The sequence below is a fragment of the Oncorhynchus tshawytscha genome, linkage group LG13, assembly GCF_018296145.1.
Source record: "Oncorhynchus tshawytscha isolate Ot180627B linkage group LG13, Otsh_v2.0, whole genome shotgun sequence".
Taxonomy (NCBI): Eukaryota; Metazoa; Chordata; class Actinopteri; order Salmoniformes; family Salmonidae; genus Oncorhynchus; species Oncorhynchus tshawytscha.
The window spans coordinates 84,070,475-84,083,898 of NC_056441.1; the positions used below are offsets into that span (position 1 = coordinate 84,070,475).

The 13,424-nt window shown below is 45.4% G+C and overlaps 1 protein-coding gene across 2 annotated transcripts in view; it reads right to left on the reverse strand.

Moving 5' to 3' along the window:
- LOC112240464 (voltage-gated potassium channel subunit beta-1) overlaps nucleotides 1-13,424 on the reverse strand; it is a 211,395-nt gene that overhangs the window by 20,343 nt on the left and 177,628 nt on the right. For both annotated transcript variants that reach the window (XM_042296441.1, XM_042296442.1), the window contains exons 4-7: nucleotides 8,998-9,077; nucleotides 8,477-8,521; nucleotides 5,160-5,204; nucleotides 4,041-4,084 (exon numbers count right to left, since the gene is read on the reverse strand). In XM_042296441.1, the coding sequence (XP_042152375.1) occupies nucleotides 4,041-4,084; nucleotides 5,160-5,204; nucleotides 8,477-8,521; nucleotides 8,998-9,077 (214 nt within the window). The remainder of the gene's footprint in view (nucleotides 1-4,040; nucleotides 4,085-5,159; nucleotides 5,205-8,476; nucleotides 8,522-8,997; nucleotides 9,078-13,424) is intronic.

Sequence of the window (13,424 nt, forward strand, 5' to 3'; positions counted from 1 at the left end):
AGGGAGAGAGAGAGAGAGGAAGGGCAAGAGAGAGGAGAGAGAGAGGGAAGGGAGAAGGAGAGGAAGGAGAGAGAGAGGAAGGGAGAGAGAGAGGAAGGGAGAGAGAGAGGAAGGGAGAGAGAGAGAGGAAGGGGGAGAGAGAGGAAGGGAAAGGGAGAGGAAGGGAGAAGGAGAGGAAGGGAGAAGGAGAGGAAGGGAGAGGGAGAGGAAGGGAGAGAGAGAGGAAGGGAGAGAGAGAGGAAGGGAGAGAGAGAGGAAGGGAGAGAGAGGAAGGGAAAGGGAGAGGAAGGGAGAGAGAGAGGAAGGGAGAGAGAGGGGAAGGGAGAGAGAGAGGATGGGAGAGAGAGAGGAAGGGAGAGAGAGGGGAAGGGAGAAGGAGAGGAAGGGAGAAGGAGAGGAAGGGAGAAGGAGAGGAAGGGAGAGAGAGAGAAAGGGAGAGAGAGAGAAAGGGAGAGAGAGAGGAAGGGAGAGAGAGAGAAAGGGAGAGAGAGAGGAAGGGAGAGAGAGAGGAAGTGAGAAGGAGAGGAAGGGAGAGAGAGAGGAAGGGAGAGAGAGAGGAAGGGAGAGAGAGGAAGGGAGAAGGAGAGGAAGGGAGAGAGAGAGGAAGGGAGAGAGAGATAAGAGGAGGGGAGAGGAGGATGGGAGAGGAGGGTTGAGGAGAAGAGGAGGGGAGGGGATAGGATAGGAGGGCAGAGGAGAGGAGGAGAGAAGAGGAGGAGGGGAGAGAGAAAAGATAAGAGAGAGGGTAGATGTCAATACAGTTCACAGGGGAGAGACAGGGTCAGACAAGGTGAGACAGGGTCAGACAGGGTGAGACAGGGTGCGACAGGGTCAGACACGGTGAGACACGGTGAGACACGGTGAGACAGGGTGAGACAGGGTCAGACACGGCGAGACACGGTGAGACAGGGTCAGACAGGGTCAGACATGGTGAGACACGGTGAGACACGGTGAGACAGGGTCAGACATGGTGAGACAGTGTGAGACAGGGTCAGACATGGTGAGACAGGGTGAGACACGGTGAGACAGGGTCAGACATGGTGAAACAGTGTGAGACAGGGTGAGACAGGGTCAGACATGGTGAGACAGGGTCAGACAGGGTGAGACAGGGTGAGACAAGGTGAGACAGGGTGAGACAGGGTGAGACACGATGAGACAGGGTGAGACAGGGTCAGACATGGTGAGACAGGGTGAGACAGGGTGAGACAGGGTCAGACATGGTGATACAGTGTGAGACAGTGTGAGACACGGTGAGACAGGGTCAGACATGGTGAGACAGTGTGAGACAGGGTGAGACAGGGTCAGACATGGTGAGACAGGGTGAGACACAGTGAGACAGGGTGAGACACGGTGAGACACGATGAGACAGGGTGAGACAGGGTCAGACATGGTGAGACAGGGTGAGACAGGGTGAGACAGGGTCAGACATGGTGAGACAGTGTGAGACAGTGTGAGACACGGTGAGACAGGGTCAGACATGATGAGACAGTGTGAGACAGGGTGAGACAGGGTCAGACATGGTGAGACAGGGTGAGACACAGTGAGACAGGGTCAGACAGGGTGAGACAAGGTGAGACAGGGTGAGACACGGTGAGACACGATGAGACAGGGTGAGAGGGTCAGACAGGGTGAGACAAGGTGAGACAAGGTGAGACATGGTGAGACAGGGTCAGACAGGGTGAGACATGGTGAGACAGGGTCAGACAGGGTGAGACAAGGTGAGACAGGGTGAGACAAGGTGAGACAGGGTAAGACAGGGTGAGACACGATGAGACAGGGTGAGACAAGGTGAGACAGGGTGAGACAAGGTGAGACACGATGAGACACGATGAGACAGGGTCAGACAGGGTGAGACAAGGTGAGACAAGGTGAGACAGGGTCAGACAAGGTGAGACAGGGTCAGACAGGGTGAGACAAGGTGAGACAGGGTAAGACACGGTGAGACACGATGAGACAGGGTGAGAGGGTCAGACAGGGTGATACAGGGTGAGACAGGGTCAGACAGGGTGAGACAGGGTGAGACAAGGTGAGACATGGTGAGACAGGGTGAGAGGGTCAGACAGGGTGTGTGGGTGAGACAGGGTGAGAGGGTCAGACAGGGAGATGTGGATGAGACAGGGTGAGAGGGTCAGACAGGGTGTGTGGGTGAGACAGGGTGAGAGGGTCAGACAGGGTGTGTGGGTGAGACAGGGTGAGAGGGTCAGACAGGGAGATGTGGGTGAGACAGGGTGAGAGGGTCAGACAGGGTGATGTGGGTGAGACAGGGTCAGACAGGGTGAGAGGGTCAGACAGGGTGTGTGGGTGAGACAGGGTGAGAGGATCAGACAGGGTGATGTGGGTGAGACAGGGTCAGACAGGGTGAGAGGGTCAGACAGGGTGATGTGTGTGAGACAGGGTGAGAGGGTCAGACAGGGTGTGTGGGTGAGACAGGGTGAGAGGGTCAGACAGGGTGTGTGGGTGAGACAGGGTGAGAGGGTCAGACAGGGAGATGTGGGTGAGACAGGGTGAGAGGGTCAGACAGGGTGATGTGGGTGAGACAGGGTCAGACAGGGTGAGAGGGTCAGACAGGGTGATGTGGGTGAGACAGGGTGAGAGGGTCAGACAGGGTGTGTGGGTGAGAGGGTGAGAGGGTCAGACAGGGTGATGTGGGTGAGACAGGGTCAGACAGTGTGAGAGGGTCAGACAGGGAGATGTGGGTGAGACAGGGTGAGAGGGTCAGGCAGGGTGTGTGGGTGACACAGGGTGAGAGGGTCAGACAGGGTGATGTGGGTGATACAGGGTGAGAGGGTCAGACAGGGTGAGAAGGTCAGACAGGGTGTGTGGGTGAGACAGGGTGAGAGGGTCAGACAGGGTGATGTGGGTGAGACAGGGTGAGACAAGGGTGAGAGGGTCAGACAGGGTGTGTGGGTGAGACAGGGTGAGAGGGTCAGACAGGGTGATGTGGGTGAGACAGGGTGAGAGGGTCAGACAGGGTGAGAGGGTCAGACAGGGAGATGTGGGTGAGACAGGGTGAGAGGGTCAGACAGGGTGTGTGGGTGAGACAGGGTGAGAGGGTCAGACAGGGTGATGTGGGTGAGACAGGGTGAGAGGGTCAGACAGGGTGTGTGGGTGAGACAGGGTGAGAGGGTCAGACAGGGTGATGTGGGTGAGACAGGGTCAGACAGGGTGAGAGGGTCAGACAGGGTGATGTGGGTGAGACAGGGTGAGAGGGTCAGACAGGGTGTGTGGGTGAGACAGGGTCAGACAGGGTGAGAGGGTCAGACAGGGAGATGTGGGTGAGACAGGGTGAGAGGGTCAGACAGGGTGTGTGGGTGAGACAGGGTAAGAGGGTCAGACAGGGAGATGTGGGTGAGACAGGGTGAGAGGGTCAGACAGGGAGATGTGGGTGAGACAGGGTGAGAGGGTCAGACAGGGAGATGTGGGTGAGACAGGGTGAGAGGGTCAGACAGGGTGTGTGGGTGAGACAGGGTGAGAGGATCAGACAGGGAGATGTGGGTGAGACAGGGTGAGAGGGTCAGACAGGGTGATGTGGGTGAGACAGGGTCAGACAGGTTGAGAGGGTCAGACAGGGTGATGTGGGTGAGACAGGGTGAGAGGGTCAGACAGGGTGTGTGGGTGAGACAGGGTGAGAGGATCAGACAGGGAGATGTGGGTGAGACAGGGTGAGAGGGTCAGACAGGATGTGTGGGTGAGACAGGGTCAGACAGGGTGAGAGGGTCAGACAGGGAGATGTGGGTGAGACAGGGTGAGAGGGTCAGACAGGGTGAGAGGGTCAGACAGGGTGATGTGGGTGAGACAGAGTGAGAGGGTCAGACAGGGTGATGTGGGTGAGACAGGGTCAGACAGGGTGAGAGGGTCAGACAGGGTGAGAGGGTCAGACAGGGTGATGTGGGTGAGACAGGGTCAGACAGGGTGAGAGGGTCAGACAGGGTGAGAGGGTCAGACAGGGTGATGTGGGTGAGACAGGGTCAGACAGGGTGAGAGGGTCAGACAGGGTGAGAGGGTCAGACAGGGTGATGTGGGTGCCTGTGTGTTCTTACCTTCAATAATGTGTTTCCTTGAAAGGCCTCTCTCAGTCTCTGCTCTGTGGGCACAGACACAGACAGGAGAGAAAAACTACACATTAAAATCTGTTTCTCAACTCACTGCTGGTAGTCAACTTACATGGCCCTACTGCTGTGTCCTTATCAGTGCTTTCCCGCTTGTGTGTGTTTGTGTGTGTGTGTGTGAGTGTGTTTCATGTACAGTAAGTGTGTGCGAGTGTGTGTTCAGAGTCTTCAACTACAATCCTCTCCTCCTGCAGAAGGACGGAGCCTATCAATATTCATGAAGGATGAACGAGGGAAGAAATAATGTACACCTTTATCCTTATCACTAATCCCAGCATGCATCAAGGAGCTGTGACTCCCAGCATGCATCAAGGAGCTGTGACTCCCAGCATGCATCAAGGAGCTGTGACTCCCAGCATGCATCAAGGAGCTGTGACTCCCAGCATGCATCAAAGAGCTGTGACTCCCAGCATGCATCAAAGAGCTGTGACTCCCAGCATGCATCAAGGAGCTGTGACTCCCAGCATGCGTCACGGAGCTGTGACTCCCAGCATGCGTTATGGAGCTGTGACTCCCAGCATGCGTCATGGAGCTGTGACTCCCAGCATGCATCAAGGAGCTGTGACTTCCAGCATGAGTCATGGAGCTGTGACTCCCAGCATGCATCAAGGAGCTGTGACTCTCAGCATGCATCATGGAGCTGTGACTCCCAGCATGCATCATGGAGCTGTGACTCCCAGCATGCATCATGGAGCTGTGACTCCCAGCATGCATCATGGTGCTGTGACTCCCAGAATGCATTGGGAAGCTGTGACTCCCAACATGCGTCACGGTGCTGTGACTGCCACCACACATCATTGAGCTGAGAGGCTATATAAAACCTCTGTAGCTGTGTGTGTGTGTGTGTACGTGTGTGTGTGTGTGTGTGTGTGTGTGTGTGTGTGTGTGTGTGTGTGTGTGTGTGTGTGTGTGTGTGTGATCAGACAACATATTTTCCCCCTGGTCAGCAGAGCAGGAATGTATGACATTGAAGAGGTACAGAGGCAGAGCAGTAAACAGCTGAGCTCTGCCTTATGAGACACAAGTGAGACTTTTTCAACAGGAACTTACTTTCCTCCCCAGTACAGCTTGGTAGTGATGACCAGACTTGATCGTCTATAGATAGATAGATAGATAGATAGATAGATAGATAGAGAGAGAGAGAGAGAGAGAGGAGAGAAAGGGAGCTGTTTTATTGGCATTAAAAACACTGCGGCAATATTGCCAAAGCAACAATTTATACAATATACATTGAAATAAAATAATAAATGACAATAATATAAAAATGTATAAAATGGTAGAAATGTATAAAATGGTAGAAATTTATAAAATGGTAGAAATGTATGAATATAAATGGCTGAAAATGAAACTATAACTAACTTATAGCTAATTGACTGTCATCTTCACCATTACATCAGTACTACAACTACCATCATCATCATTACTACTACTGCCACCACCACCACCACCATCGTCTCTAAACTGCCATCATTACCATCACCCCTACCACTACTATTTAGAATATTAATCACAAGAATACTACTACTACTACTACAAACAACAATACTACTACTACTACTACTACTACTAATAACAATACTACTACTACTACTACAAATAATAATACTAATAATAACACTATTACTACTACTAATAACAATACTACTACTACTACTACAAATAATAATAATAATAATAATAATAATAAGAATAATAACACTACTACTACTACTACTACTACTACTAATAACAATATTTCTACTACAAATAATAATAATAATAACACTACTACTACTAATAATAATAATAACAATACTACTACTCCTACTACTACTACTACGACTACTACTACTACTACTAATAACAATATTTCTACTACAAATAATAATAATAATAACACTACTACTACTACTACTACTAATAATAATAACAATACTACTACTCCTACTACTACTACTACTACTACTACGACTACTACTACTACTACTACTACCACCACCATCACCATCATTAAACTGCTATCATTACCATCATACCTACCACTACTATTTGGAATATTAATCACAACAATACTACTACTACTACTGCTACTACTACTATCAATACTACTACTAGTACTACTGCTACTACTACTAACAATAATACTACTACTGCCAATAATAATATTACTACTTATAATAACATTACTACTACTACTACTACTACTAATAATAACAATTCTACTACTACTACTAATACTACTACTAATAAAAACAATACTACTACTACTAATAATAATAATAATAATAAAACTACTACTACTACTACTACTACTACTACTACTAATAATAATAATAACAACACTTCTACTAATAATAATAATGACAACACTACTACTACTACCACTACTACTACTACTACTAATAATAATAACAATACTACTACTACTACTACTACTACTAATAATAATAATAACAATACTACTACAACTACTACTACTACTAATAATAATAATAACACTACTACTACTACTAATAATAATAATGACAACACTACTACTACTACTACTACTAATAATAATAATAATACTACTACTTCTACTACTACTACTAATAATAACACTACTACTACTACTAATAATAATAATAACACTACTACTACTACTACTACTAATAATAATACTACTACTTCTACTACTACTACTAATAATAACACTACTACTACTACTACTACTACTAATAATAACAATACTACTACTACTACTACTACTAATAATACTACTACTTCTACTACTACTACTAATAATAACACTACTACTACTACTACTAATAATAATAACAATACTACTACTACTACTACTAATAATAACAATACTACTACTACTACTAATACTACTACTACTACTACTAATACTACTACTACTACTACTACTACTACTAATAATAATACTACTACTACTACTACTACTAATAATAATAATAATAATAATAACACTACTACTACTACTACTAATAATAATACTACTACTACTAATAATAACACTACTACTACTAATAATAACACTACTACTACTAATAATAATAACACTACTACTACTACTACCAATAATAATAACACTACTACTACTACTAATAATAACACTACTACTACTAATAATAACACTACTACTACTACTACTACTACTACTACTACTACTAACACTACTACTAATAATACTACTACTACTACTAATAATAATAATAATAATAATAACACTACTACTTCTACTACTACTACTACTACTACTACTACTACTACTACTAATAATAATAATAACACTACTACTACTACTAATAATAATAATAATAACACTACTACTACTTCTACTACTACTACTACTAATAATAATAACACTACTACTAATAATAATAATAACACTACTACTACTAATAATAACACTACTACTACTAATAATAATAACACTACTACTACTAATAATAATAACACTACTACTACTACTACTACTACTAATAATAATAATAACAGTACTTCTACTACTACTACTACTAATAATAATAATAACACTACTACTACTTCTACTACTACTACTACTAATAATAATAACACTACTACTACTAATAATAACACTACTACTACTAATAATAATAACACTACTACTACTTCTACTACTACTACTAATAATAATAATAACACTACTACTACTAATAATAACACTACTACTACTAATAATAATAACACTACTACTACTAATAATAATAACACTACTACTACTACTACTAATAATAATAATAATAATAACAGTACTTCTACTACTACTACTACTAATAATAATAATAACACTACTACTACTTCTACTACTACTACTACTAATAATAATACTGCTACTGCTACTACTACTACTACTAATAATAATAATAATAACACTACTACTACTTCTACTTCTACTACTAATAAAAAGTGAGTTACTGTTTTACTATGCAGATGTTATTATACAGTTTCCCTCAGGCTATGGCAGGAAAATACATATTTGAAAGCAAGAGGAGCCATTGCTCCTTTGCCCATAGTTTTTCCTCTGGGTTTAATAAGTAAAAATGTTGAATAAATCTAGTTATTTCTGTGAATAATGAATCTATTGGAAATGTAGATGAGTTTACATTGAACCTCCTGCTGTCCTACAATTTGTACTGCCAGGGAGGAATGTGTATTCACCCGTTCCATTACATAATGATGTAACAATTCAACAACGAGTGGGAACAAACTGCAGTGACAGAACAGCTAGGACACGTCAATAAGACAAGGAGATACTGAGACACACACACACACACACACACACACACACACACACACACACACACACACACACACACACACACACACACACACACACACACACACACACAGTAACGTACCTCCAGCACTTCTTCTTGATGATGTTACCCAATATGACTTCAGCTCTGGAAAGCAATGCCTGTCATTATACTGTACACTACATAGACGACCATCACTTTCTATAAGGGATGGATCGACATTTACAGAATGGGTACCAGGACCAAAATAGGGGAGGGTCATGCTTTTTCAATTCCAGTCAAATTTCCACATTGCCATGCAATACTTACAGGACAAACAGTTTGTAAAACTGCATATCTAAGGCCCTGGTCTGTCCATAAAATGAGGGTAAACAAGAGACATATTCTCTGCTCTGCACTTCATGTTTTACTTGTTATTTTGGGTACAGGGGAGGGTCACTTTGTTTAATTTTTTTAAAGCATTCAGTGAGGGTTTAGGTAAGAAATATTTTGCTGAAGGGAGGGCCATCCATTTTTATTGCAGAGATGTCTGATTGTACCCATGTACCCTTACAATAGATAATGTTCACTCCCTTCCATTAAAAAATAAAAAATATAAAGAGGTTTATTATATCCTGACTCACTTTCCAGCAGCGTACACCTCCGCTGTGTCAAACAGGTTGACTCCACTCTCATACGCCATGGTCATCAGTTGCTCAGCCACCTGGGAAAACACACAGAGGTCAAAGATATCACACTCAACACACACAGACACACATCCTCATCATCGTTATCCTCGTCTTCTTCATTCTCATCCTTATCATCATCCCCATCATCACATATCAGGTGTGTAGGACCCAGAGGTCAGCAGCCAGGATTTAACCCACCTATCTAAGAACAGCCCTCTTTATGTCTGAGCTCTGGCTCTGCTCCTCCTTTCAGTTCCCCTCTCTGCCTTCTCTCTTCCAGGGTACTATAGCTAGTGTTTCTAGTCTGGTTCTATAGCTGTCCCTATAGAGAGCTGAGCTGTTCCCCTCTCTGCCTTCTCTCTTCCAGGGTACTATAGATAGTGTTTCTAGTCTGGTTCTATAGCTGTCCCTATAGAGAGCTGAGCTGTTCCCCTCTCTGCCTTCTCTCTTCCAGGGTACTATAGATAGTGTTTCTAGTCTGGTTCTATAGCTGTCCCTATAGAGAGCTGAGCTGTTCCCCTCTCTGCCTTCTCTCTTCCAGGGTACTATAGATAGTGTTTCTAGTCTGGTTCTATAGCTGTCCCTATAGAGAGCTGAGCTGTTCCCCTCTCTGCCTTCTCTCTTCCAGGGTACTATAGATAGTGTTTCTAGTCTGGTTCTATAGCTGTCCCTATAGAGAGCTGAGCTGTTCCTCTCTCTAATGTGTTTCAGTGTGTCAGCGCAGCAGGCTGAGGCAGTAGACTTTACAATGATTCACCCAGACTGCAGATCATACATCAACATGCTGAATTGTTCCCAGATTCAATTCCCTTTTTTGCAATGGGGCTGTAAGTGAATTTTCTTAAATTTCCCTCTGTGCCAGTGTGTGAGCAAGGGTGTATCTGTCTCTTTGTGAGACTGGGAGTGTGAGTGTCTGTGTGTGTCTAACCCTCTCCCTATTTGAGTCGGAGAGGATTTTGGAGGCCTTGCTACTAACAGAGCTAAACCAATGTCCTCCCCTCTGCTGAGGATCTGTCTATCAACTCTCCTAAAATTATCTTTGCCACTGCGGCTAGAAATTAGGCAGGGATCCAAACCCTGGTGTGTGCATGCGTGCATGTGTACGTGCACACGCACGCGTGTGTGTGTTTGTGTGTGTGTGTTTGTGCGTGACAGGATGAGAAGAGAGAAAGAAAGAGAGGAAAAGAACTGAAACACTGAATGGCTGGTGACAACAGTCTGTCAATCAAAAGTAGTTGTGATGAAGGGAACTAGAGGAACAATAGACTTAAATGAAAGACAGAGAGAGGGACAAGAGAGAGACTTAAATGAAAGAGAGAGAGAGAGAGAGAGAGAGAGAGAGAGAGAGAGAGAGAGAGAGAGAGAGAGAGAGAGAGAGAGAGAGCTATTTTTTTAAATACTCTTTATTGGGTCTGGGGGCCCACCACACAATAAATACTCATACAAAACCACAGTTACACATCAATTAAAAACACAACTCCAATTCCTCCTCCACAGTAACTACACACAACAGCCTCTGTATACCCCATATACTCAAAAACAGATCGATATTGTTGACAAGTTTGTAATAGGCAAACTCAACCCTTAGTCTCGCTGCCAACATTCCCTCCAGCATTCCCACCACATCCACAGACCCCTGTCCCCGAATGCTGTTCTTTCGGGTCTTCCATATCGCTAATTTTGCTGCCCCTAACACAAAATTAAGCAACACAACTACACCCTTTTGACTGAACCTGTACTTTGGCCCAAATATATACAGTTGGGAAGAGAAAACCTCTCCCAACGTTGAGAACCAATCAGTGATCAGTTCAATCATCCCAACCAACCTGGGACACAATAAAAACAGATGTGCCAGAGATTCAGACTCAGCACAGAATGGACACCCCTCCCCAACAGTAGGATCCAGGTGTACCAGATGCATATTGGTGGCTATAGCTCCATGTATTATCCTCCATTGGAGGTCAGCTGTCCTCTTATCAATAGGCAGTTTATATAATGATCGCCAACAGCCTTTTGGAGAGGCACCTGGACCAAGCACATCCGCCCACCTCGTCGATTTTACCCCTTCCAGGGAAGAGGCATGGGACACCTTTACACATATTCTGTACATGGCCTTCTTTCCCACCTCCTTGAACTCCCCCAGCTCCGGGGTATCGAAGGAAAGCAGCGTCCCCACGTCCTCTTCAAATGCCCCCATCGCAGCACTAACAATCAGTGCAGGGAACACATAATCCAGACCCTCCTTCCACCGATCAGAATTGGAAGTGTCAGTCACATACTGCAGATGAAGCACTGGCAAGGAATCGCAGACCTCATCGATGACCTTCCTCAGTAGGCGAGATGATCGGATCCCCGCTCTTTCTCCCAGCTCCTCCAATCTGCTCCTGCTCTGCATCAGATGACCCAGCTTGGTACACCCCATGCCTAACAGGCATGAACGTAGGCTAGCTGAACCCAGAACACGGGACTGGATGGCAGTGTTGTGAAAAAGAGGCTCTTCAAAAAGCCACATCCCTGGTGGCGTGCAGGCCTTACGGGACTTGACAAAGACTCTCCAAGCCTGCATAACAGACTCATAAAATGGAGTCAGGCCAGTCAAATCACCCCCCTCCAGCTTTAAGAGGAAAAGATGCTTGTCGAAGCCCAAACAGCCCGCTCTCCTCATCAATATGTAGGCTGTTTCGACCCAGCTAGAACAGTCTCTGTACAACAATCTCTGGGCTGCTTGGAGCCTGAAAGCCGTGATCCTAGAGGAAATGTCCACCAGGCCTTGCCCACCCTCGTGCAGTGGCAGGTACAGGGCTGCAGCTTTAATCCAGTGTTGCCCAGACCAGAAGAAATTGACAAGGGTCCTCTGAAGCTCTTGTATCAGACCCTTTGGTGGCTGTAAAATCATTAGTCTGTGCCACAGGGTAGAAGCAGCAAGATTATTAGCTACCAGGACCCGTCCCCTATAAGACAGCTGGGGCAACACCCATTTCCACCTTGACAGTCTGGCACACACTTTCTCCACTACACCCTCCCAGTTCTTTTTTGAAAGACATCGGAGCCTAGAAAAACCCCAAAGTCTTCATTCCATCTCTGCCCCACTGAAGCCCCCCTGGTAACCGTGGAGTAGACCCCATCTGAAGCTGACCTGCCCACAGCGCTTCACTCTTTCCCCAATTGACTTTAGCTGAGGAGGCCCCCTCATACACCTTTAAAGTGTTTGAGAGAACCTTAACATCCTCACCCCCTGTAATAAAAACTATCACGTCATCTGCATACGCAGACAGTGCTATCGTGGGACCCTTCATTACACCTGGCACAAAGAAACCAGTAAGCTTCGCTCTTAAAAAACAAAGCATTGGTTCAATCGCCAGACTATATAACTGCCCTGAAATTGGGCATCCCTGCCTGATGCCCCTTTCGACAGGGATGGGGCAACTTAAACCACCACCCACCTTCACCATACACGAGGCTCCAGCATACAGTAAATTCACCCAAGACAGAAAAACATCCCCAAACCCAAAGGCTTTCATTATTTTAAACAAGTACTGGTGGTCCACACGATCAAAAGCCTTCTCCTGATCCAACGAAAGTAAACCCACATTTACATCAGACAGTTTACAAATGTCTAAAACATCTCTTATCAGAAACAAGTTGTCAACAATAGAGCGATCAGGTACACAGTAGGACTGGTCCTTGTGGATCAACAACCCCAGATACTCTTTCAACCTGTTTGAGAGACATTTAGAAACAATTTTATATTCTGCGCACAGCAAAGCAACAGGTCTCCAATTTTTTATGAGAGCCAAATCCCCCTTTTTGGCAACAGTGAAAGCACTGCACGTTGACAGGATACAGAAGAGAACCCTCATGAAAAGATTCACACATCACTTCATAAAAGTCCTCCCCAATAGACCCCCAAAAGTGCTTATAAAACTCAGATGGTAAACCATCGATGCCAGGGGCTCGGCCTGTTGAGAGCTGCATAACTGCTGTGGACAGCTCCTGCAGTGTAATGTCAGCGTCCAATGCGACTCTCTGCTCAGGTCCCAATTTAGGAAGACCATGTAACAACTGTTCAGTACACATAGAGTCACAATCCTCCGCCTTATAAAGGGACGAGTAGAAATCCACGGCATGTTGACGCATTTCAATATCATTTGTGGTCACCTTCCCATCAGGGAGACGAAGGCAGACCATCTGTTTACGTTGAAATGTCGACTGTCCTAGGTTAAAAAAAAAAGCACTAGGAGCATCCATATCCTTGAGGGAAGCGAAACGAGACCTAATCAAGGCACCCTTCACTCTTTCATGCAGAAACGACCTCAGTTCATGTCTCTTGTCCTGTAAGTTCATGACTAGTCCAGGGTCATTCTGAGTGAGCAGCTTCAATT